This window comes from Panthera leo, chromosome B1, assembly GCF_018350215.1.
Source record: "Panthera leo isolate Ple1 chromosome B1, P.leo_Ple1_pat1.1, whole genome shotgun sequence".
Lineage (NCBI taxonomy): Eukaryota > Metazoa > Chordata > Mammalia > Carnivora > Felidae > Panthera > Panthera leo.
The window spans coordinates 174,892,144-174,918,787 of record NC_056682.1 but is presented as its reverse complement, the minus strand read 5'-3'; the positions used below and the strand labels follow the sequence as shown (position 1 = coordinate 174,918,787).

Genomic DNA, 26,644 nt, shown 5'->3' with positions numbered 1-26,644 from the left:
TCATAAGGAGCAAACACTAATTTATTCTAGTCGTTAGTGTTAATATAGTCTGCAGCAGTGGACAAATCAATGTTAATTGAGTTCTAAAAGGAACACATGCAGGAAATAGCTTTCACTATTATGAACACTGGGTACATATGAAAAGACAGCATTGATATTAAATACAGTTTAATTAAGTTCTGAATACTTTTATTAACATCAGAAATGCTAGACAGAGTGAATAAATTATATACACACTTAAGGTTGTATTCTTTTTTTCCCAACACTTTATTATGCAAACATTTGAACATGCAGCAAAACTGGAAAAACTTTTTAGTGAATAACCTAAACTCCATCACCTAGATTCTACCATTAACATTTTACTGTAGTTCTCATTCATACTATCTATCTTTCTGTCTATTCATCCATGAATTCATCTTATTTTTTATTCATTTAAATTGCAAACATCTCACCAACTTCCTCAAATACTTTAGCATGCAGTTCTTTACTAAAATTTATGTAAAATAAAGCACATATATTTTTAGTGTACATTCTCTGAGTTTTGATGAATGCATATATCTGTATAGCCCAAACCTCTATCAAGATACAGAACATAATTCTCCACTCGAGTTACCTCCTTATCATTCCAGTCAACCCCCATTTCCAACCAAGACCATTATTGTAATATTGTGACATATATATATATATATATATATATATATATATATATATATATATATCTTTATCCCTATATCTGGCAAAGAGCTCCTAAAACCCTTGGCATTTCCTCTAATGGCAGTGATAAGGCTTGCCTTTTCTTATGTGAATGAGGTGGCTTTTGGACACCACCTAAGAATGGTGTCTGGTCGTCAGTATAGCCAACCAGGTGATGAGACAGTTGGAACTTTCAGTCTTCCCTCCTGACATCCAGGGCAGGGAGAGGGGCCAAAGAATTGATTTCAGTCACAAATGTCCAATGATTTAATCAAACATACCTATGTGGGACACATGGGTAGCTCAGTCAGTTAAGCATCCGACTCGGTTTTGGCACAGGTCATGATCTTATGGTTCATGGTTTTGAGCTCTGCATTGGACCTCTCCCACTTGCTCTCCTCTCTCTCTCAAAATAAATGAGTAAGCTTAAATAAAAGCATACCTATGTAATAAAGCTTCCATGAAAACATGAAAGGAGAGCTTCCAGGTTGGTGATCATGTGGAGATTTGAGGAGAGTGGAAGTTCCTGCATCTCTTCTTTCTGGCTCTTCCTGAGTGTTATCCTTTTGTAATAAACCATAATCTAGTAAGTAAAATGTTTCTGAGTTCTGAGCCACTCTAGCAAATTAATTGAACTCAGGGAAGGGGGTTCTTGGGACCTCCAATTGTCATCCGATAGGCCAGAAGCACATGAAACAACCTGGAGCTTTGGTATCTGAAAGAGGGAGAGCAGCCTAGCAGTACTGAGACTTTAACTTGTGCAATCTGATACTGTCTTTAGGTAGATTATGTTGTAATTAGGTTGAATTACAGGATACCCAGCTGGTGTTGGAACATTGCTTGGTGGTGTGGGAAAACTCCCCCGCCGCCCAACACATACGCTGAAAATTGGTGCTTAGGTTCAACTCGTTGAACTACTATGATTTTCCACTACAATGCTGCATATTTCTAAAAGTGATCAACTAAAGAAAAGAAATTACCACGTATTCAACTGCTGGGCTTTGATTTTCCAAAGACATTGATAATACTTTCTCTCATTAAAAGAAAAATATTTCAAAGTGTACTTGTGAAATACTTCTGCATCTTTCCAACGGTTGAGTAAAGACTGGAGTTGTTAAAGTAAATATTTATTTAAAGGGAGGTTATGTTTACTTGAAGATAGGAGCATTAGGCCACCTCCATCAAATCTCAGCTAGTTATCTTCATTATGGATGAACCATGGTCATCTACTTGATTATCTCACAAATTTAGATTCTGTTTTGAAATTTCTGGCTAACTCAATACCAACCATACAGTAGGTACACAATAAATATCTGTTAAATGGAATAAAAGAGTGACTAAAACAACAGAAAGAATGAGGAGGGAACTAACATTTACTAAGGGTTTAGAAATGTGACTAGCATTATGCTACATGTTTTTAAAATATCATCTTGCTTTTCTTTAAAGAAAAATCCTGCAAGTTAGGTACACTTTGTGAATGCTTTGTACATGATAAATGCTCAATATATCACAATAACCTAACTAAATGAATCACTATAACTGCTGAACTGTGCAGGCTGTAATTTACTCAAAGGTTTTAACCCCCAAGAATATCAGAGAAGCAATTGGATTACTCATGTGCAATAGGCTTAACACTAACCTTTTTATATCCACAAATTTTGACTGGACTAGAAAAGAGTAGTTCTAGAAACTTTTTAAAAATATATAAACCATCGGCATTTGATGATACTGCTCTCTCCTAAAAAACATAAAAAATAGCAACTTTATTTCAGGGTCAGAATTTTTCCTACTATAATTGGTAAGTTAAAAAAGCTACATAATATCCGATGAGCATACATTTCTAGTATTCCATACCAAAAGCAATTCAATTTTAATATAACTATTTCAGAACTGCAATGGGAATTTATAAGGACATGCATTTTCAAGACCAAGCTGGAAAATTAATTTTAATCAGAATTGAGGGAGACCAGAACTGGACATCCACGATAAAATGATGTTTTTATACAACAAGTGAAAGAATCTCAATTTTCTATTTAAATGCTATTAACAAAGAGGGAAAAAAGCAAATTAAAAGGGCAAAATGAACAAATGAGTATACAAGATAACACTAAACAAAAAAATACTACACCATTACCACAAACTGCCAGATAAATATTTATCAAAATCTGGAAATAATTTTCACTGAGTGTAAGGCTGATGTCTGCTCATATTCATGCAGTCATCCAAGAAATATTTATTTAGCACCTTGTCCTGTGGCATAATAGGAAATTCCTTAAGGGCCTTTCGGTTACTTATAATACATTTTATAATGATTGTTGATTACAAATGAGGCCAGGAATTTGTTTTGCAGTAATAATTTAAAATGTGTATTGCCAGAAATTTATTGTTCAAGCTTAATGACTGATTGGCAAATTATATCTTTAAAAATATGTAACAACTCCTGGTGTTGATTTTGTCAGTTGAATAGTCAACTGTTAGAAATGATTTAAATGTTTCTAGTGTTTGAGTTGTACTGGTTGTTTAAGAGCACATTTACAATATTTAAAAAGTGATTGAATCCGTTTACAGATGTGAGTACATCTGTCACTAAATTAGGTTTGTTATTCTACTAAAATTCTATAAAGAAGCCTCAATTATAGTAATTTTATAAGATGATTAAAAGTCTTAGACAAGTTTGATTTATCTGGAACGAGTGTAAGGTATTCTTTGCCTATTTGCGCACACTATTCTTCATAGGATATTTCCCACAGTGGCTGCACCATTTTGCATTCGCACCAACAACGCACAAGACTTCCCTTTTCTCCAAGTCCTCGCCAACACTTGTCGTCATTTGGATACCAGCCATTCTGACAGGTATAAGGTGTTACCTCATTGTAGTTTTGATTTGCAATTTTCTGATGATTAGAGATGTTCAGCATCTTTTCATGTGTCTTTCTGATATCTGCAGGACTTCGTTGGAAAAAGTGTCTATTCAGGTCTCTGCCCATTTTGTAATTGTGATCATTTGTTTCTTTGATGTTGAGTTGTAGAAGTTCTTTATATATTTTGAATATTAACTCCTTATTGGATATGTAATTTGTGAATATCTTCTCCCATTCAGTAGGTTGCCTTTTCATTTTATTAGTTTCTTTAATTGTGTAAAACTTTTACTTTGGTATAGTCCCACTAGTTTAATTTTACTTTTGTTTCCCTTCCCTTGGGAGACAAATCTAGAAAAATACTAAGGCTGATCTCAAAGAGATTACTATCTATATTTTCTTCTAGGAGTTTCATGGTTTCAGTTCTCACATTTAGGTCTTTAATTCATTTTGAGTTTATGTTTGTGTATGGTATAAGAAAGTCATCCAGTTTCATTGTTTTGCATGTAGATGTCCAGTGCTCCCAGCAACACTTATTGAGTAGATTTTTCCCCCCACTGTATATTCTTGCCTCCTGTGTCATAGATTAATTGACCATATAAGCATGTTTATAAATTATTTTTATATTATACGTTTTGTAGTATATCTATAAATCCGGAATTGTGATACTATCAGTTTTTGTTCTTTCTCAAGATCTTTGTGGCTCTTCAAGCTCTTTGGTGGTTCCAGACAAATTTTGGTATTATTTGTTCTAGTTCTATAAAAAATGCTATTGGTATTTTGATAGGAATTGTACTGAATATCTTTTATGTAGTATGGATATTTTAACGATATTAGTCTTAAATAAGCATGCTATAATTTTCCACTTGTGTCATCATTTTTTTTTATCAATGTCTTATGGCTTTCAGAGTACTTGGTTAAATTTATTCCTAGGTATTTTATCACTTTGGTATAATTGTAAATGGGGTTGTTTCCTTGGTTTTCTTTCTGCTACTTTATTATTTCTGTATAGAATTGCAACAGATTTCTATACGTTAGTTTTATATCTTTCTAACATTGCTGAATTAATTTGTCAGTTGTAATAGTTTTTTTGGTGGTATTTAGGATTTTCTGCAATATAGAATTTCAGGTCTCTAGTCAAAATTTTACCTTTCTCACCGATTTGTAAGCCTTTTATTTCTTGTCTGATTGCTGTGGCTAGGACTTCTAGTACTATGTTGAGTAAAAGTGCTAAGAGTGGACATCCTTGTCTTGTTCCTGATTTTAAAGGAAAAGCTCTCAGTTTTTCACCATTAAGCATCATGGTAGGTGTGGGTTTCTTATATATGGTTTTGTTATGTTGAGATATGTTCTCCTTAAACCTTTGTTGAAAGCTTTTATTATGAATGGATTTGTATTTTGTCAGATGTGTTTTCTGCATCTATTGAGAGGGTCATGTGGTTTTATTCTTTCTTTTATGAATGTGATGTACCACATTGATTGATTTGGATATATCGAACCACCCTGGCATTTCTCCAATAAATACCCCTTGATCATGATGAATGATTTTTTAAATGTATTGTTAAATTTGGTTTGCAGTGGATTTCTGTACATTGTTTTTGTATCCTACAAATTAATTCATTTCTCAATTGCCAATTTTTTTTTTGGTAGAGTCTTGAGGTTTTTTATATACAGTATCATGTCATCTGCAAATAGTAAAAGTTTTACTTCTTTGTTACCAATTTGAATGACTTTTATTCTTTTTTCTTGTCTGATTCCTGTGGCTAGGACTTCCAGTACTGTGTTCAATAAAAGTGCTGAATGGACATTCTTGTCTTGTTCCTGATCTTAGGAGAAAGTTCTCAGTTTTTTACAAGTGCATATAATGTCAGCTGTGGGTTTTTCTTATATTGCTTTTATTATGTTGAGTATGTTCCCTCTAAACCTATTTTGTTGAGGGTTTTTAGCATGAATGGATATTTTACTTTGTCAAATGCTTTTTCTTCATCTGTTGAAATGATCATATGGTTTTGATCCTTTGTCTTATTGATGTGATGTATCATGTTGATTGATTTGTGAATATAGAACCATCCTTACTTCCTAGAAATAAATCCCACTTAATCATAGTGAATGATTCTTTAATGTATTGTTGGATTCAGTTTGCTATTTTGTTGAGGGTTTCTTCATCTGTGTTCATCAGGGATATTGGCCTGTAGTTTGTTTGTTGTTGTTGTTGTTGCTGTTTTGTTTTTTTTTTTTTTTTTGGAGTGTCTTTATCTGGTTTTAGTATCAGAAGGGTGGATGCCTTTTATTTTATGCCAGATAGTGAAAAGATTTTTTGAAGCTTTACATAATATTATATTTCTTCAGAGAGCATTTATGTTTTCCTCTTTTAGTAGGGAAGATGATAATCTTGACCCAATCAGGGTCTAAACCGAATTGAGTTTGTGAGGCAGTTTTGACCACGTTCTGTTAAGATTCCAATTCATACCTGCTCTGACCATATGGATCTCTCAGGATTCCAACTGGAGCTTGTATGTTCACAAGGGAACCTCTCCATGATAGTAAATAAACTTGAATCTTTGATTTCTTAGTACTAGAAGCCTACAAAAAACTCAACTCTGCTATAGAAGACTTCCCACTGAGCTTATTAGCCTACTGCCATAGGCATCATTATTCAGTAAGTTGTCTTAAAAGGGGAAACCAGCTATAGTCAGTTTTTATTTTTCCCTTCCTGGGATTTTTGTCCCTTGAGTCTCCAAATTTGCCTCCTTAGCTATACAAGAGTCCAAAATCTCTGCTGATTTATCTGTGAAAAGCATCTCTCAACTTGATCAAAGACCAGATTATTTTCAACTTATTTCCTTATGCATAGATTCTGTGAATAGCCCCAGAAAAAGAGAAGCTGTACAATATCAGCTCACATCTTGAATGTTCCTACTTCCTCAGAATATTGGCACATTTATTCCTACTGCTTTCAGCAATAGACTTTATAAATTTTTTTTAAATCCATTGTTCCTAGCTCTTGGTGGGATGACTTTTCTTCTTCAAACTATTTCCTTATGCCATGACTTCATTTATTTACTGTATATTTCACTAGTGACTATAGACTATGGTACAGGCACTGTTCTGGGTGCTGGGAATATAGTGATGACCTAAGATTCTACACTGACAGATTCTAGTGTAAATAATTAGACACTTAAAATATATACTAATAAATATGTACATTGTTAGGTGGTGATGAATTCCTATGTTAAGAAGATACAGGGATAGAAAGTGATGATGCCATTTTATATGGGATGTTTAGAGAAGGTCTGTCTGGTAAGGAGCTATTTGATGACATAAATGAAGGTAAGACGTGTATGTCTGCACTTTGTGCTACTGACAGGGAATAGTTCCTGCAAAGCTAAAGCATTTTCATGTTTGGTGATTTTGAGGAACAAGTACGCTTGTAGCAAAGTGAGGGAGGTGAGGATTGGTGAGATGACAGAAGTAGCAGTTGGCACATTGAAACCAATTATTCCAGGGCTTCCATTTATAGATTACATTCCATTTAACAGAAATAGAAACCTATTCAGGGGTTGGTAGGAGAGACTATTTTATATTTAAGAAGATTAATTTGGCTTTTCTTATATTTAAAAAGATTAGTCTGTGATTTGTTCCACATAGTACAAGTGAGAAAAGTTGAATCTTTTGTAATCTCTCAGGTGAGATAGGTCAGTGGCCTGAACAATCTATCTAATGCAGAGTGGAGAAGTGTGGACTTTTGAGCTAGACTGCCTGCATTTAAATGCCAACTTTGCTTATCATTACCTGAATAATCTGGTTAATCTGTCTGTACCTGAGTCCTGGAAAGGGCAGAAGAGGGTAGAATGGAAAGGATAAAGAGATTTAGATATAGTGTATTTGAGATGACAGCTGGACGCTCAGTGGAAATGTAAATTACAGTCAGAAGCTCAGTGAGTAGGTCCAGGCTGGAACTAAATGTATGGGATAGACACGAATATGTACTATATTTGAAGCTATGAGATTAGATGAGTTCCTCTAGGAATTCATTTATATAGAGATGAGTATCCATGAGGGGATCCAAGATTGACTAGTGAAGAAGAAGAAAACCACATGACAGAAATATCATGGGGACCAATGCTAGCATATATTTCACAAAGGTGGGATGACCAACTGTGTCAAATGCTACAGATGGTGAAATGTCAGGTACGATGACTGAAATGACTGAAAAGTGACCATTTGAATTAGCAATGAGGTTGTTTCGACCTTATCGGGAGCAGTTATGGTAAATGGCAGGGAACAGAAGGCTGAATGAAGAGGGTTCAGAGAGAAAATGGGAGGGGATGAAAAAGGTGGTGAGACAGTTTGCTGGAAGGGAAGATGAGATCCCCTCTAATGATATACACATGTCACTTTGATTTGATGAAGGTTAATTTTGATCCAGTCTCAGGCAGTAGGATTATGGTTTGGCTTATCTGTGTTGATTGACATGACTTTATGTCTCTACCTAGTCTAGTGAATACTCCCGTTATTGAACTCAAGATCTGAGTTGTTCGTTGAAAGGATTCACAGTATTCTTTTTCAAGTATGTGAAGGGTTGGCATCTTCTCTGCAGGAAGAGTGTTCTTGATGTCATAGAATTTGAATCTTTACAAGCAGGCCCAAGCTATAATTTTGCTGGGCAAAATTTCAATGGTTTATGCTGTATTACTTCAGCATTTAAGTTACCTTGCTAGCTGACTTCTAAGCAGTTACAGCTCCACATGGTCTCTCATCCTCCATTAATCATTATGATAGCTATAATATTACATTGTATTGATTACACTGATGTCATGTTACCAAGATATTCTGAGATGTGGGGGAACAAGAGTGTAAGAACCAATACTTGTAAGTATTCTGTTTATCTGACATCTTTATTTAACATAAAAGTGTGCTAGGGCTTTCACTAACAAAATATGACAGACTGGGTAGCTTAAACAATAGGACTTTTTCTTACAGTGCTAGAGGCTAGAAGTCTAAGACCAAGATGTTAAAGAGTTTGGTTTTGTCTGAGGCCTCTCTCCTTGGCTTGCGGAAAGCCGGCGTCTTGCCGTGTCTTCACCCGGTCTTTCTTCTGTGCACATACATCCCCTGGTGTTTCTTCATGTGTCCAAATTTCCTTTTTTAGGGACACCAGTCAGATTTGATCAGAGCCCATACTAATAATCAACTCTTTAAAGGCCTCATCTCTAAATATTCCATATTCTGGGGTACTGGGGATTAGGGATTCAATATATGGAGTTTGGAGGAACACAATTCAGCCCACGACCTATGGTAATCTGTTGTGTTAGTGCATATTTTAAAAGAGAAGGGAAAAAAAATTGACAGAGGCAATTTGAAAACCAGTAGGAAGCCTCAGAACTTGAACCAAATGACAGCTAGAAAAACTAATACGTTAGTAAGTAATATTTATTAAACCTCTATGCAATAGATGTGTGTATGTCTATACACACATACACACACACACACACACATATATATATATATATGTATGTATGTATAAAATTAGTCATCACAAAATGCCTACCAGATAGGTATTATTCCCAGTTCTCAGATAAGGACATTTAGATTCTGAACACGAATCCTATAATTCATAAAAGGTCTTGAATCTATAGAGTTATCTGAATTAAGTTTACATTCAACATATGATACCATAGCAGAGAGGATAGGAATATACAATACTAGCTTAGAACATCTGCAATAAAAATAACTGAGATATAAAACAGATAAACTTTCGTTACCTGTAATATTAATTTCTGTGCTTTGCATTTCCAAATGATTAGAGATAAACGTACACATGACAGAAAACTGTTCGCATTATAAACTTAATTCTTCTTGTTTTAATGTTTGTGTGAGAGAGAGAGAGCGAGAGGGAGGGAGGGGAGGACGGGGCAGAGTGAGGTGGAGACATAGAATCTGAAGCAGGCTCCAGGCTCTGAGCTGTCAACACAGAACCCGACACGGGGCTTGAACTCATGGAACACAAGATCATGACCTGAGCTGAAGTCAGATGCTTAACTGATTTAGCCACCCAGGTGCCCCTAATTCTATCTTTTGACGAGTGAATGATAATTATCAAAGTTTTGGTGCAGATAGTTTTAAGATAGTAAAGGTTTTTTTTTTTTTTTTTTTTTTAATGTAATCTCTATACACAATGTGGGGCTCACACTTCACAACCCCGAGACCAAGAGTAGTATGCTCTACCAGGGTGTCCCATAAGATGGTAAAAGTTTAATCATCTTTTCTCCAGAGGAATTATCAAAAGTTTGAGCAAACATGAAAATATCTGAACAGTACAATCTCTTCAAATAAATTTGATGCATTTTCAAAAATATTTCCTTTTGCAATATACAGTTATGTGTATTTTAGAATTATAAATTGTCCTCTAAACAACGCAAATTGGCAGTTATTAATGTACACAAGTCATATTTTGCTTCAATTGTGCTTAGTTCTGAATTCTCAATGCCATTTGGATAAATCGTCAGGTAGTGATTTGTTTAGAGGCCAAATATTTAAAATCCATGCCTCGTAATTAACTTAGGGCTACAGAAATGAAAGAGGACCATCAATATGTGTCACATCTGTGTATATTAATCATTTAAAATAATAGAATATTCATAATGATGTTTGGAAAAAATGAAAGCTTGTTTGAAGTATATATAATAAATTCAAATGATTAAGAAAGAGAAAAGGTAAGATGATCAGATTTATTTCTAAATAACCTTTAACTTCAGAAAATAATCACATTCAAGTGAACTTGTAAAACAACTGAATTTTTATTCAAAATATGAGATGTCATCGTTAGCCCTTATCTTACTCTTGAAAAATGGAGACAAACATACAGGAAAGGAAGGGAAACAGAGCTATTTGATTCTAAGCTCAAGTTTCAAAAATCTTCAGAGAAGGCAGGTAAAAAACTCCAGATACTTTCCCATGGTCAATTATAGTCCATATGCCTCATCCCATAAATATTATAATTTATTAGGGATAATAGTTTTAGGTTTTTTTCCTAAGTACCATGATTTCTTGCTTTACATGAAGGCTCCCCAGCGCTGCCACCTACTTCATAAACTGACCTGCAGTTTCTTTAAAAAAAAAAAAAAAAAAAATTCTAATCAGTACAGATTTAAAGAATAAATATCACACCTCCATGGTAAACTATTTTATCACCACCAAATAGAAGTGATCAGTATTTTACAAGGAAGAAATTCAGAGTATTTAAGAGTACATTCCTATACAATGACCGGACTCACAAAAGTATGGGCTTTCGTATAACAGATTCTGAAGAAGACCCTGAAAAGGGGGGTAAAATAAGTGGCTGAAATAAGACCTAGCTATATAAGATAATTTTAATCAAAACTCATCAGACCTAATAAAATTCTTAGGAAATGGATGAAAAGCGCTGTCCCTAAAGTGAACTATACTTAGACAGTATCGTCTGTTGGAGGAAAACCACCAACTCAGTAGCTGACCCTAATGTGGAGGCAAAAAACAGAGGGCTTTATCATTTATTAGGCACAGGAGGAGACTACTTTCTTTTTTTTTTTTAAAGAGACCTGATTAAATGTGAACTGGAAGCTGCCAAAAGTGGGGTAAACTATCCCCCACTCTAAAATGGCCATATGTTGTATACTTCCAGTTAATTACGACGTTGTGGAGAAAGAGATCACAACCTTACTTAAAATAACAAGAAATGAAATACAAGGTAAAGCAATGACAAAAAAATTAAAACACAGTAACAAAACCCTGTGATAATGAATTTGTACAAAATCCATAGAAAGGAATTAAAAAAAAATGTACAGAGCAACAGTCAGTGCAAATGGCAACCATGCCAGGTCTTCAATGCAGTGTTAAGTTTCTTCTCAGCAGCCACCTGCGAAGAACCGGAGAGTAGTGAATGCACACCGTGGATGGTTCCCTAACACCCTAAGTAAGTGTGGCCAGTGCCATGATTCGTATTTGTTGGCTGAACATTACCTTGGGAAGCAGTCACTAGACTTTTTTTCTTAATAGGCAGTTCCTCATTAATAAGTTCTGGTCCATAGTGAACTAGAATGAATCTTAATGGACCTCCTTGGTTTTTTGTTAACTCTTGCTTCACTTGAAAACTCCAATGTTTGACAGGCAGCCACTAAAACAAATCCTTCCTCTTTACAACTTCCCTTTCTTTTCCATATGGTGGACCCTATGTAAACCTAAAAACATATGGTAACTTAATATACAAGGTTTCTCAAAGTGCAAAATGTGATACATATAATTTCATAGGCTTCAGTTAAAACGTTTTATACAATACAGTACAGTTTGAGATTTCTGCTCATAAATTACACCATTCAACAGACAACTACTGTAAAAGCCTGGCTGACTCACAGTAACCCAATGCCTTCTTACACAAGGTTAATACACTTAAACGGTACAAATTTTGTTCAGGCCAAAAACATAATCTTACACATATGTACATATACATTTTAAAATGCTATTTAAATGCTTATGTATAGCTAGACAAATCTCACAAACCATGAATTACTGTTTGGTTTCCGGTTTGCACACAAACACTGTATACAATATTACAAAAAAATAATCTGCAAAACTATTTTATCTCTTTCTGCAAGACCTGCTCACCCTGTAAGTCTTTTGGAAGGGCTCTTGTCCGCTGCAGAACCAGGCTAAGTTCTTCAATAACCTTTGATGGTAACTTACTATCAGAGTCTAAAACAGCTTTGCCATTGCTGTCCTCGGGTTTCCTCCATGTCTTGGGGGCTTTCTGGCTTTTCTGTTGCCCGTGAAGGACCTCAGCCTCCGTGTCCTCCAGACAGTTGAAACTCCGATGTTTTCTGGTTCTGGTTCGAAGTTTCTCGTCCTTGTGCTCCAGGCACTGGGCCACCATGGAGGCTCTCTCCCTTAAGCTGCCATCCCCAAGCTCTTGGTCACGCTTTTCACTGAGCCTCAGCCGTTCCAGCTCTGCTCTCGCACTCTGAAAATAAAATACAACATCTCAGGAGAAAGCAGGATTCGGTACAATTTACATTGAAAACACATTCCACAGAAACGTGCATGCTTCTTATTTTGAGCTTATTTCTGTGACTTAGGTTCTAACTTTACTTTGACACAAGTGGCATGTCAGAATTCACTGACCAAGAGATCAATACAGTCATCTTACAGGTATAAAATCAAATGAAAGGTAGACCATGGAAATTCATTTTAACATACACTTAAATTATAGCTTCAAAGAGGTCTCTCAGGTTATTCAGATTGACTCTCATCGCCTTTTTAAAAAAATTAAATCCAAGTTAGTTAAATAGTGTAATAATGGTTTCAGAAATAGCAGTTAGTGATTCATTACTTACATAAAACACCCGGTGTTCATCCCAACAAGTGCCCTCCTTAATGCCAACTGCCTATTTAACCCATCTCCCGACCCAACACCCCTCCAGCAACTCTGTTTGGCCTCTGTATTTAAGTCTCTTATGGTTTGCCTCCCTAGTTTCACCTTATTTTTCCTTCCCTCCCCCTATGTTCATCTGTCTTGTTTCTTAAATTCCACATATGAGTGAAATCATATAATATTTATCTTTCTCTGACATTTTGCTTAGTATAATGCATTCTAGTTCCATCCACATTGTTGTAAATGGCAAGATTTCATTCTTTTTGTTGGCCAATATTCCATTGTATGTATGTATGTATGGGTATATACCACCTCTTCTTTATTCATCAGTCAATGGACATTTGGGCTCTTTCTGTAATTTGGCTATTGTCAATAGTGCTGCTATAAACATTGGGGTGCATGTGCCCCTCTGAGTCAGCATTTTTGTACCCTTTGGATAAATACCTAGTACAGCAATTACTGGGTTGCAGGGTAGTTCTATTTTTAATTTTTTGAGAAACCTCCATACTGTTCTCCAGAGTGGCTGTACCAGTTTGCATTCCCACCAGCAGTGCAAAAGAGAATTCTTTCTCTGCATCCTTGCCAACATTTGTTGTTGCCTGATTTGTTAATGTTAGCCATTCTGACAGGTGTGAGGTGGTATCTCATTATGGTTTTGATTTGTATTTCCTGATGATGAGTGATGTTGAGCATTTTTTCATGTGTCGCTTGGCCACCTGGATGTCTTCCTTGGAGAAGTGTCATGTCTTTTGCCCATTTCTTTACTGGATTATTTGTTTTTGGGTGTTGAGTTTGATAAGTTCTTTATCGATTTTGGATACTAACCCTTTATCTGATAGGTCATTTGCAAATATCTTCTCCCATTCTGTCAGTTGCCTTTCAGTTTTGTTGTTTCCTTCGTTGTGCAAAACCCTTTTATTTTCATGAGGTTCCAATAGTTCATTTTTGGTTTTGTTTCCCTGCCCTCTGGAGACAAGTCTAGTAAGTTGCTGTGGCCGAGGTATTGACTTTCATTTCAAACTTGCCTCTTCCAATTCATTTCTGCTTAAATGTGTCATATGTTGGTATATGTGTAATTCCTACAGTGTCATGTACGTGGCTATAGGATTTGGGGACACACCCTATACTTGTACTACAGCCCCCTCTTTGAGACTCACAGTACATATTAGTATATTAAAGATGTTGAGCAGGTCTATGGCAGAGAAATATGTTTGACTTCTTTTTCTGCTCTTTTCCTCCTCCTCTAATACCCGACCAGTGAAATCCTTCCTCCCACACGATGTCTTTTAGAATCCTGCAGATCCAGTATTTCTGAAAATACTGAAATAACTGAAAATACTGAAATTAATGTGTATTAATATATAACTTAAATATATTCCTATTAAATATAAATATTAAATATACATTGATAATATTAAATATATATTTATGTATTAAAACTCACTTTTGGATCCGAGAATTAGAGCACACGTTCATTCGCTGAACTATAAAGGCGTGCTTTCTTAACTAGTGTTCAGGATGTCTTATGACTGGGCAATTTCTGGCATACAGAACTCTCATCAGATCATCAAAGAGTTGGGGGATATAGCTCAGGGGTAAAGCATCTGACTGCAGATTATCAGAGCACAACAACTGAATAAAGTGTAAGACAGAGGAACAAACAACAGACAATCAAGCATATGGCAGTGTGGAGCCACTGAACAAGGAAGGAGACCCAACAAACTGGATCAGAGTGTAGGTGGAGTAGAAAAAGAAGTTATTTTTCTTTTCACAAGAAGAATTGAAGAAATGTCTTTGAAAGTTCCCTGGTAAAAGGTGCAAAACCTAGAAAGCAAATATCTGAAGGAGAATTTGAGTTATGAATGTTGAAACAAGATGAAATTTTAATCTGGTATTATGTGTGACACTGAGTGGCATAAATGGAAGAGACACTCAATATAATTATGTTTAAAAGACAACTCCCCAACTTTCTCTCTTCTTCTCCGCAGTGCTTACTCGTGTGATTATCCGAATGCCCTGCTACCAAGTTGACTCAATGCAAGCAGAGGGTTTTGATTTGTTCACTGAATGTGAACCCAGTATAGTGCCTATACTTAGGATATGATTGCTAACCTTTCAAATATTGAATAAAGTTTTAAAATTTTTAAAATATGCAACACAGTTTTTTATTTTCTTAAATTCCATTCAATCCAGACGTGAAATTAAAACATACAAACTCAGGCTGAATATAAATATTTTCACAAATATATTTTATAACTTGAAGTTTTGTGAAAAAAATTATGCTTATATATCTCAGGGAAATACATTTCATCTCCTCTAAAACTGATGAAATATTTAGTACCTAGCTTAATTCCAAAGTTTCATTAGACTACGTTAAAATATGGAGACAGCTGTGATGTTTGCACCATGTGAATGTAATTAATGCCACTGAACTACACTTAAATAGGATTAAAATGAACAGTTTTATGTTACGTATATTTTACCAAAACAAAATACCCCTCCCCCAAGATGAAAGATTAATGAGAATGATGGCTAACCAGCACAGGGATACGACTGGGAGTTTATAAATAAATATCAACCACGGTAAGACTTACTTGGCATCTATTACCCAGGGAAAACTAAGGAGCAATATAGACTTTTTTCTTATTGAAGTATAGTTGACACACAATGTTACATTAGTTTCAGGCATACAACACCGTGATCTGACAAGTCTATGTTGTGCTGTGCTTACCCCAAGTGTAGCTACCATCTGTCATCCTACAACACCATTACACTATCACTGACCATATTCCCTGTGCTGTGCTTTTACTCCCATGATCTATTAGTTCCGTAACTGGAAGCCTGTATCTCCCTCTCCCCTTTATCCATTTTGCTCATTCCCAACCCTCCTTTCTGGAAACCATCAGTTTGTTCTCTGTATTTATGGGCAGGTTTCTGTGTTTTGTTTTTCAGACTCCACATAGAAGTGAAATCACATGGCATTTGTCTTTCTCTGACTTGTTTCATTTAGCACCATATCTTCTACGTCCATCCATGTTGTTGCAAATGGAAGATTTCATTTTTTATGGCTGAATAATATTCCACTGTATACATACATAACACTTCATCTATTTATCTATGGACGCTTGGGCTGCTTCCATAATTTGGCTATTATAAACAATGCTTCAATAAACACGGGGGCATTTATCTTTTTGAATTAATGTTTTCATTTTCTTTGGATAAATACACATTAGAATTACTGGATAGTATGTCTAATTTTCTGAGGAACTTCCATACTGTTTTCCATGGTGGCTGCACCAATTTACATTCCCACCAACAGGGGAGTGTGCACCAGGGTTCTTTTGTCTCCACAGTCTCACCAACACTTGTTATTTGGGTACTAGCCATTCTGACTGGTGTAAGGGGTTATGTTATTGTGGCTCTGATTGGCCTTTCTCTGATAATTAGTGATGCTGAGCATCTTTTCATGTGTCTGTTAGCAATCTGCAAGTCTTCCCTGGAAAAATATCTATATAGAAGTGTTTAATGGGTAAGATTCTAGATCACCATTTCCTGCTTGAACTGCTCATCATTCTTCACTGCTCATTATTTGTTTCACAAATATTCTTAAAAAAATTTTTTTGAAATAATTATCCCATATTGTCTTCCAAGTTCCTTATTCTTTTGATTCAAATGTTAACCATGTACTAGGCATTATTCTAATAAATTCTCAACTATGATATCATTGAATCCTCACAACAGCCATATGAGGTAGAGCCTTTTATTATCCCTACATGCTTGCAGATAAAGAGGCTGAGTACAATGAACTCCGGAGGTAGCCAAATCACAGGTAGGAACTAGTATGTGCATTTTTTTTAATGTTTATTTCTGAGACAGAGAGAATCCAAAGCAGGCTCCAGGCTCTGAGCTGTGAACACAGAGCCATGAGATCATGACCTGAGCCGAAGTAGGATGCTCAACCGACTGAGTCACCCAGGGGCCCCTCTGGTGTGTGCATTCTTAAGTACCATGTTTGGCACTCGTGTGTGATCTCCTCTGGCCCATTTCTTTCTCTGGCTTATTCAGCTAGCTCACTACTAATTCACTCAATTAATTTTGGAAGTGGATTTTTCCAGGATGACTGCCTGCCTGAGTGAGGTATTCTCCTCCAACTTTCAATAAAACCTCACGAAACCAAGACATGAAATGGGGCATTACCAAATGGCCAAAGCACCAAATTTGCCAATCTGCCAACACCTTGTTTGAAAAACAATTCTTGAATACATCCACTGATGTGACTATGAATATATCCTATTTAGCAGTATTTTAAGCCATTTTCCATTTTTAAAACAAAGGACCAAAAGTGATTATTTTATAAATGTATTTTCTTAAATATTTACATGAATCTAATTCTGTGACATTTTAATGGTTCATATGCAATTTTCAATTTCTATTAATAGTGTTTTAATGCTTTTTAAACTTCCAATGTTTTCCCAATACTAGAGCATTTAAAATCTTTCTCTGCCAAATTTGTTGAATCACCCCGTGTGCAAAATTTACAAAGAGGTTAATTTAGCTTAGTCATAAATTTTCTAGCAGTTAATATTTCATGGAATTATTTTAAGAGCTTATCACAAGGTCTTTATAGTTTGGAGTTTATCAGTTTTCTGATCTTAAGTATGATAAAAAAGAAAAAAATTGTCTCTGAAATTCTGGATTTGAGAATAGTTAACAAATTATTATACTATATATTTAGTCATCATCCTAATCCTATACTGGATACTGGTTAATGTTTTTTGACTTGCTTTGCTCCATAACTCATCCCAAGGCAATGTCAGAGAAGCTGGGGTAACAGGTTTGTCTTGTTTGTTTAAACTGTTTCCTAATGTGAGTTCCTGGGAAATGGGACTCTTAGAATTTTGAAATTCTAGATTATTTTAGGAACCCATAATTGTGCAGAACGCTTAAAAAAATTTTTTTAATATAAGTGCAGAAGGAAATAAACCGTTATTTCAAAGCTTTTATCTTTTAGTGAAGAGGAATATTACATTGGGATAAATGTTCAAGGAAAGATATACATAGAAAAAAATTTTAAATCTGATCACTAAGTTAAAATAGCTTTAGTCTTTTAAAATTTGAGAGATTCAAACCACTCAGTCCCAAACCTAGGCTTGAAGAATTTCTTTTTTTTTTTTTTTTGCTTGGAGGGGCTCAACTAAAGCACTGAAACATGTATTATTCCCAAAGCATCTAATGAGGTTTAAGTGCAAACAGCTCATGTCCTTTCCTGAAGAGACTAAACTTCAAGTGAAGATTGATGCTACTTATGTTCTCCCCGCCCCTGCCCCTCAAGGTGAGAAGGAGAACAAAGCCGCTGTCCTGAAAGATGCCACATCATTTTTACTGACGCTCAGGGGTCATCTTGCAGTTCCTTAAATTAACTGCGACACCGCATCAGTTCCCAAACCACTGGGATTTGACTGTGTTACTAGAAAGTATAGTTACTACGGATCCAGACATAATTGGCCCTGGGCTCATCCTAAGCGTGTTAGAAGTGAACTTGTATGACTAATTTGAGACTGTAATTTTACCATGTGGACCTCTGAATACATATTTAAAGTTGCCTATGTTACAGATAAGAAAATAAGTGGCATTATGCATATTTAATTGGCCTGCCAATGACATTATTAAAACTCTTTAAGAAAACTTAAGAGATAAAACTTAAAGAGGAGCATAGGGTTATTCATACATAATATTTTCTTGCAGGATATGATTTGTATACCATGCTTTACAAAGATTACTGTTGAGTTTTTGAAGCCAAAGAAACAATTAATGTACTGAATCATATTACGACATAAGAAAACCAAAGTTATAATTAATATAAAACAAATAAAATCTGAACCTACCTCAATATTTTTCCTGGCTTGGGTTGCACTTCTCTCATGCTGGATTGGAATTAGAGGCAAACCTCCGATTTTGGGATTTTTGGTTATAGAACGTTTTCGTTCCTTTCCAGCTGGTGGCAATATGTCATTTTCATGCTGTGGAAACACAATTTCTCGCTGTTGGTGTGTTATTTTATTATGTAGTAGATCATGTTACAGTTACTTGGCTCCTTTTCCCATATTTCCAAATCAAATGTTCTGCTTTCCATGAGAATGCCATTTGTAACTATGATGTTGACTCTGGTAGCAGCATCGCTTGAGGATGTAAAACTCTTAAGTGAACAGAACTTTGAGGTCTCCATTCAAAGTTTCAAATACATGGCTTATGTACTACTTATCAAATCAAAAGGAGGAAAATATTTGATGAAACTGGCAAATCTCTTTGTGGGAGAAAAATAACACACTTGTCTATTTTTCTAGGCCCTGTAATCAAAGTAACTATGCACATATTTTCTCCCTCTACTAAAGACAATTTTAGTGTAAAAATAATTTGACCTTATAGACCTCAAATCAACCTAAGGCATGGCCATCAGAAACATCAGCCTCATTTTATGACCTTTTGAAAAATGTTACTTTTTCATCTAATTGAATTCCAAAGAAATTACCTTGCACACAGACATTTATACTGAAAATCATTGTACAACCGAGTATGGCACATTTGTTCTCAAATTATTGACTACATATTCCGGCCAACTGAGCAATTATAGATATGACTGGAGAAAAATTAATTTTGCATTGGGGAGAAATATCCACAGGTAAAAATATAAGCTCTTGAGTGATAAATCCATCAGATATGCATATAAAAGAAAAATATTTAAAGAATTTTTCTACTCCTCAGGGTAGATTAACTTTCCAGAAGTTGGCAAAAGGAAATTGATTTTCAGACAACAATCTATGAAAGAACTACAGAATACCAATTATAAAATGATAAGCTTTATGGATGTTCTGTTGAAATGAAAGCCTTTTGGTAAACTGTCTAGCTAAAACCTATTCTTTTTTTCTCTCTCTATTCTTAAGATTCAGCACATTCCTGCCTTTTATTTCAATTAGTATTTTAATGTATTTTATAGCAAAGGATTCAACAAGTATTTGCTGTGTACCCATATATAATGGCAAGATTATATTAAGGGACATACACCACCAGACTTTGTGATTATCAGTGTATATAATCTCACAACATATATACTACATATAAATAAAATCTCATTTAATCTTCAATGATCCTACAGTGCAGATCTTTATTATGAGACTGAGTGTATATGCATCAGATCTACCCTTGAGTTTTAGTGAAGTGTTTATTTTGGCTCAGCAAATCTATAATGGTAGATTATAAAATATTTCAGAAAGAAAGTTACAAGCTTCATAATGCTATTTTTATGTCAAAGCCCTAAACTTGGTAAAAATAATTTTGATATTATATAATTGGGATGTTCCCAACATGTAAAGCTAAAAGAAAACTGGCTGGAAAGGAATTCACTAACCCTATGGATTATGCTTACACTTTATATAGTACATGTGTTAAATGATAGAGAAATCAAAGAGCAAACACAGTCTTGCTTTTTCTGACGTGATATACACAGTGTTCTGTGTACTGGCTAACTAGTTCTTATCAGATGGATCCAAGAGGTATTTTCCCCAACAGTACAAAACACTGTATCTGAGGAATATATTATGACATTCATAGTTTTCTATAAATGATCTTAAAGGTCCTACACTTTATGGATCACATGGCTGAGGATCATACTTTCATTATTATAACCAGTGATCACACCCCAAAATCTTCAGTTCTGTCTCCCGCTATTTTTTCCCCATCCTTCCAGCCTTGAGGTATAACTGACAAAACTGTAAGATATTGAAAATGTACAATGTGACAATTTGATATATGTATACATTGTGAAAGAATTCCCCCCAATTAAGTTAATTAATACATCTATCACCTCACTTTTTTTTTTTTTTTTGGTGAAAACATTCAAGTTCTATTCTTAGCAAATTTCAATTATACAATACAGTATTAACTGTATCAACAGTGACCATTTTTTATATTTGATCTTCAAACCTTATTCATCTTATAGCTGAAAGTGTGTAAACCTTCACCTATTCTCCCTACCCACCCAGCAACCACTTTGTTGTGTCTATGAGTTAAACTTTCATTTTTAAATTCCACACGTAAGTGATACTTGCAGTCTTTGTCTGGCTTATTTCACTCAGCATAATGTCCTCCAAATTCATCCATGTTGTCAAAAATGACAAGACTTCTTTCTTGTTTGAGGGTGAATAATATCTGAATGTGTGTGGGGGAGCATATACATACACACACGGATCTTTTCTTTATCCATTCGTCCTTAGACACGTAGGTCATTTACATACCTTGGCAACTGTGAGTAATGCTGCAATGAACGTGAGGTGAGCCTGCCTCTCTCTCTTTCTGACCCTGACCTCCTACACCTTATTCAGCTTCATTCACCCCTTTAGACTCCTTAAGACATCCAAATCCATTCTCTTACTTCTCTACTGTCTCTACCATCATTCTACTTTCCACATTACCCTCCACTTCCTTCAGAGTCAGTCTTAGATTTCACAGTCTATAAGGATACTCACCTCCTTATAAATATCTCCACATCCTGTGCTGCTTCCTTTCATCATCCCTGCCTGGCAAGGCCCCCAAACTGGTTAAACCCAATTCTACTTGCTTTATGAGAGAGCCTACCAACCGATGAAGAAAGAGAGAAAGATGCTCTCTCTTATAGATACATCTCACTTCAGATTTAACCTTAAATTTCAAGTAAGCACTCAGCATTAAGTTGAAGTTCTACTTTGGGCAATTGGCTTCCTCACTCTCTGAAGATTATTTCTCACCTTTCCTCTATATTGACCATATAGTATGGCACACTGAGTATTTATGACTAGAGAAAAGTTCTTAGTAATCAGAAGAAATAGTTGGAAGAGAAGGGAGCCTCACTTATGTGGCTGTAAAATGCAGGGAGGGTGGTAGATTTCCTAGTAGAAAAATGAAATTCTTTAATGATTACTAGTAATTTTTAAAATCAGTGAACTGATCATCAGTGAGTTAGGGAGGGGATATTGGAAGTGTAGTGGTAGAGGAAATTCATAAACTGGGACTATATGATCTGCTTATTACCTTCCTCATCTTTTATATCTTTCTTCACACAGCCCTTCATGATGTTAATGGAACAAAGATTATGACCACATCTCAGGACCTTGCACCTGCTGGCCCCTATACTAGAACACTCTCCCCACTCCTGCATACCTGCATTACCTGCTCCCTAATTTCAGACAGGTGTCAGCATACCTGTCAGCTGTTTAGAAAGGCATTTTCCTGAGAACATTTCCTAGTTAGTGCCCTTCCTTACCCCAGTCACATCCTCTCCTTTCTGTTGCTTATTATTGTATCACACTAAGATCTATTTGAAATTTTGTCAAATTATGTTCTCTCCCTGTCTTATTTTAGAAATACTACCTAAGCATGTATTTTGTAAATGGGATTGGGTTCTATGGTGCAAGTATACATCTAGGTCTAATAAGACTGACAGAGCCTTTCTTGTCATCAAGTGTACATTTTAGTCGGAGAGGCAGACATGAAAAATCTAATTACACAGTACTTTCTAATTAGTGCTACAACTGAGGTAAAGAATACTAAGGGTTCCTCTAGCCTGAGATCTGACTGGTCTGAAGATCAGGGAGAGTTTCTCTGAGAATGACACATCAGGTGAAATCTAAAGGACTTTTGAAGCAGGAGTGAAAATGGGGATGGATATTATAAAAGTATTCTGCACACCAGTAAGAACTCATTGTAAGAAGCACTTAACTGTTGGTGTGTGTGTTAACATATATGTATACACACACACACACACACACACACACACACACACATATATAAAACAACATTTGCTAGTTTTCTGCCTCCCTGTGGAGGTGAGCCATTAAATCCTTAAATCCAAGAAGGCCTTTTTGTTTACCTTAATCCTAAGCAGTGGAAAGAACAGAGGAAAAGTAATTGGGCTGAATCCCTAAGGCCAGGACAAGGAAGGATAGCTGAGGCAGGGGGGAATAAGCTGTCCATGAGAGCAACCTCTGCTTTCTGGCTATTTATACCTTGATTTTCAACCACAGAGACTAGTGACTTCAATCATAAAAACAAATCATAGTAGTTGTACCACAGACACTGTAATACTTTTGACTCTAGGGTTCCAATTTTACTAAAACACTTCAAATCTAGTTTACATTTTTTTTAAGGACTTAAATATCTGAATTTCTAAAAAGGCACAAAAAAGAGGAAAAATCTCTAAAAAGTTAAGTCTTTTCCTGCGTATGTGTTTTCAGGTAGTAACCTCAGCGTCAGACTGAGAAGAGCAGTGTTTATTAACCACTGGAAAGGTTAATAAATTAAATGAACACAGAAAATGGTTTTCAAAACAAGTAAGGGCCAGACTTGGGGGTGAATTAACTTCCCACTTATAAGAGAAACAGGGAAGTGCGTCCTCAGTAATAAAGAGTGGCAACTTAATCGTTACCAGTGAATTTCAATGCTCTTATGGGAAGCCCTTCTGGGAATTCAGCCAGACAAGGTAGTGGGGAGAAAACCAATCCTATTAATGAGACTATTAACCCTTCTCACAAAGACAGAGTCCTCCTCTAGAGAGGAGACTAAATGGGGAACTGAGTATAGGTATTAGCTTCTGGCACTCCTGGGTTTGAACTACTAAACTGTATGGTGCTAAGCAAACATCTATAAGCAACGTCATGCATGGTTTGTTACAAAGAATACAAGAGTTAGCTCTTCTGAAGTATCCAGCACAGAGTAAGTATTAAAGAAATGTGGGCTCCTGTCCTTGTTTCTGGAAAGGCTAGAGTGGGGGGAGTAGGTGAGCCATGGGGAGAAGAAGAAGAAAGAGGCACGCTTTTCTAAATGAAGATGAATGTGGGACTCTGGTAAACAGGTCCCTCTTTCTTACACTACCATCTTGAAGCAATACACCTCTCCAAAGGTAAGGAGTTGCTGGAGCACCAAAAAAGAAGCCTCTAGAAAGAGAGTAACTCTCTTTCAAAGGGTAATGGATCAATTTGGATTCTCGTATGTTTGAAAAACCATATGAGGGCCGCCCGGGGGAGGCGGGGGGCGGTGTTCTCTTGGTTACGCATCTGACTGCGGCTCAGGTCACGATCTCATGGCTCCTTAAGTTCAAACACCACATCAGGCTCTGTGCTGACAGCTCAGAGCCTGGAGCCTGCTTCGGATTCTGTGTCTCCCTCTCTGTCTCTGCCCCTCCCCTTCAAAATAAGCATTACAAAAAAAAAAAAAAAAAAAAACATGAATGAGAAAATAAAAGTATACACATAAGACTCTTATTAAAAAGGCTTTTGAAATCCCACTAACATTTCCTACAAGCAGTCGTTCTACTTGGCTGGAGAGCTGAGACAGATGTCGTACCTGGGCGATAAAGACACTGGCCATCCACTCCGTCTGAGTTTGTAAGTTATCACAACAAATGTGCCTGTAAAACAAGGTTTATAAAATACATAATTCATAAAGCCAGAAGACTGTTCTCCAGTGTATTTGTTTGGTTATTAAATGATCAGAAGCCTCTGTGGGTTTCTCCTGATTCATGAGTTAATACAATCAAAATGGGAGTATTTCAGTATAAGTTGCTTCAGGCTTCTGTTAAATGTGCAATATCAAAATAATAGTATAAATATGCTAGTTTAAACAAAATACAGCTACAGGCTTTGGTAACTGCTGAAGAATGATCGGCAATATTTCTGGAAAGGCAGAAAGGTCACTGTCATTTACTTTTTCATGTACATGATGTTAAACACATCTTTTCCCCCAGAAACTCTGAGTGTAAGACGAAAAATATGTGCACATTTTCTTAAGAGCATACTTTGTAAAAAGGCTTAGACTGTCTCCATCATTAGGATTATAAACATTTAATACCCGCAAGACTCATGAAAAATGAACCAAATGAAAAACTACTACTGCATGTCCAATAACACTGACTCAGTAACCTTTTATTGAAAACCTATATAAAACAGAGATCTTGCCCTCAAGGTTCACACATTCTATTAGAGGAGCTAGGCACGTAAACAAATAAATTACAGCAGAGTGAGAAAAAGAGAAAGTATTGTTGACACAAATACAGAAAGAGCACACTTGGGGATGCGATAAAGTTTTCTTAGAAAATTTTCTTTTTCTAAGTGTTGTTAAAATGACCTGGATATTTCAATGTAATTACATACTCTTTATATTCCTGTATGAAAAACAATTTGGGAAAAAAAACGTCAACATGAAATTTGTAAAAATTTCATGCTTCCTTCATTAGATTCTCATAAAGACATTGTCCCTTTCCATTACCATGTCCAAAACAACGGTCCTCTCTATAATTCTGCACCCATGTGTGCAAAATACTATCGATGCCAAGAAGAAATAAGTAATGATTAGAGGGGAGAGTTATCAGACTTTTGGGGCATCTGAGCTGTAACCTGAAAGAATGACGGTTGTGTCTACCACATTAGCAGGAAGGGGATGGGAGTGGGGGGAGTGGGAGGTATGGGAGCAGCATATAGTGTGAAGAAGGCTCAGTAAAGGGGCTATCTACACTGAACATGCAGAGATGAAGGACGAAGGGATGTATGGTGAATCACAGATTACTGCTTTATCAGTAAGTAAAAAAGGGAAAGCCTTGGGAGATGAAGCTCATGGAACGCTGTGCCAACAATCCTGCATGTTATCCTTTAGCTATAGGATTCGTTGAAGAGCTTTAATGCAGGAAAGAAACACAACACATTTAGAAAGCCTCTTTGGTGGTTGGGTAGAGAATATTCTAGAAAACAAAAATAAAATTAAAGGCATGAAGAACACTTAGGATGACTAGAATAAAACCATGCAGATGAATGAAGGTGTGGCCTGATAAGGGAGATAATTAAGAGGCAGATCCAGTTTGGCTTAGTGATTGATCAGACACAGCTAGGGCTGAAGAAAGAGACATCCAGTATAGTCTCTAGGGAGACTGGCTAGATCCTATGAGATCAATGGAAAAATGTACATATATGGAAAGAAATGGTTTGAGGCTAAGATTTTTTTTTTTTATACTCAGTTTTGGCTAGTTCTTTTCCTTCATATGAAACTGAATTCCGCCTGCTTATTCCATAAAAGCTGGGATTCCACACTCATAAAAGAACTAGGAAGAAATCAGATATATTTTCTCTTAAGAGGCACTGGCAGGTAGGACACATAGGATTGAAATGGACCTAAAGCTTGAAGCAAATCTATTTTCTTCTTCTCAGACTAAAAATACTTAAAACAAAAACAAAACAAAAACAAAACAACCTAATTTCACTTAGGTGAAACATTTCCTATCTGTAGATCTACCTGCCGATAACATTGTTTAGTAAAGTTATCAATATCTCAAATCCAAAAACTGCCAGCAGTTAACTTACCAGTGATGTTTTTCGGAATATGCTGTCAATCCCCAACTAAATCACATGGGAAAAAACACATAAACATACATATTAAAAAATATCAACTGTACAAAACTAAAAGAAGGATTAGATGTTAAGGAGGTGATATTTAATGGTGGCAATGTGTAATATAGAACAGATCCCCACGAGGGATGATTCAGTGGGTATGACTGACGTAGAGGTGAATGATCAATGAGGGGTTCAGCTACAAATTTAAATACGCTGAAGGGAGACAGAGGGAAGGAGTCTTATATGATGTTATGGGAAGGTGGGGAAATCTCTCAGAA

The 26,644-nt window shown here is 35.9% G+C and overlaps 1 protein-coding gene across 3 annotated transcripts in view; it reads right to left on the bottom strand.

Annotated features, from left to right (window-relative positions):
• Positions 1 to 2,376: 2,376 nt before the first annotated feature.
• ARAP2 (ArfGAP with RhoGAP domain, ankyrin repeat and PH domain 2) overlaps positions 2,377 to 26,644 on the bottom strand; it is a 213,979-nt gene continuing 189,711 nt past the window's right edge. For 2 of the 3 annotated variants that reach the window (XM_042936650.1, XM_042936651.1), the window contains 4 exons: positions 26,337 to 26,372; positions 24,331 to 24,394; positions 18,843 to 18,977; positions 10,688 to 12,546 (listed from right to left, as the gene is read on the bottom strand). In XM_042936650.1, coding sequence (XP_042792584.1) covers positions 12,163 to 12,546; positions 18,843 to 18,977; positions 24,331 to 24,394; positions 26,337 to 26,372 — 619 coding nt within the window. In that variant the 3' untranslated portion in view covers positions 10,688 to 12,162. Of the gene's footprint in view, positions 2,432 to 10,687; positions 12,547 to 18,842; positions 18,978 to 24,330; positions 24,395 to 26,336; positions 26,373 to 26,644 lie in introns of those variants that run through there. The other variant, XM_042936649.1, reaches the window with a different exon arrangement.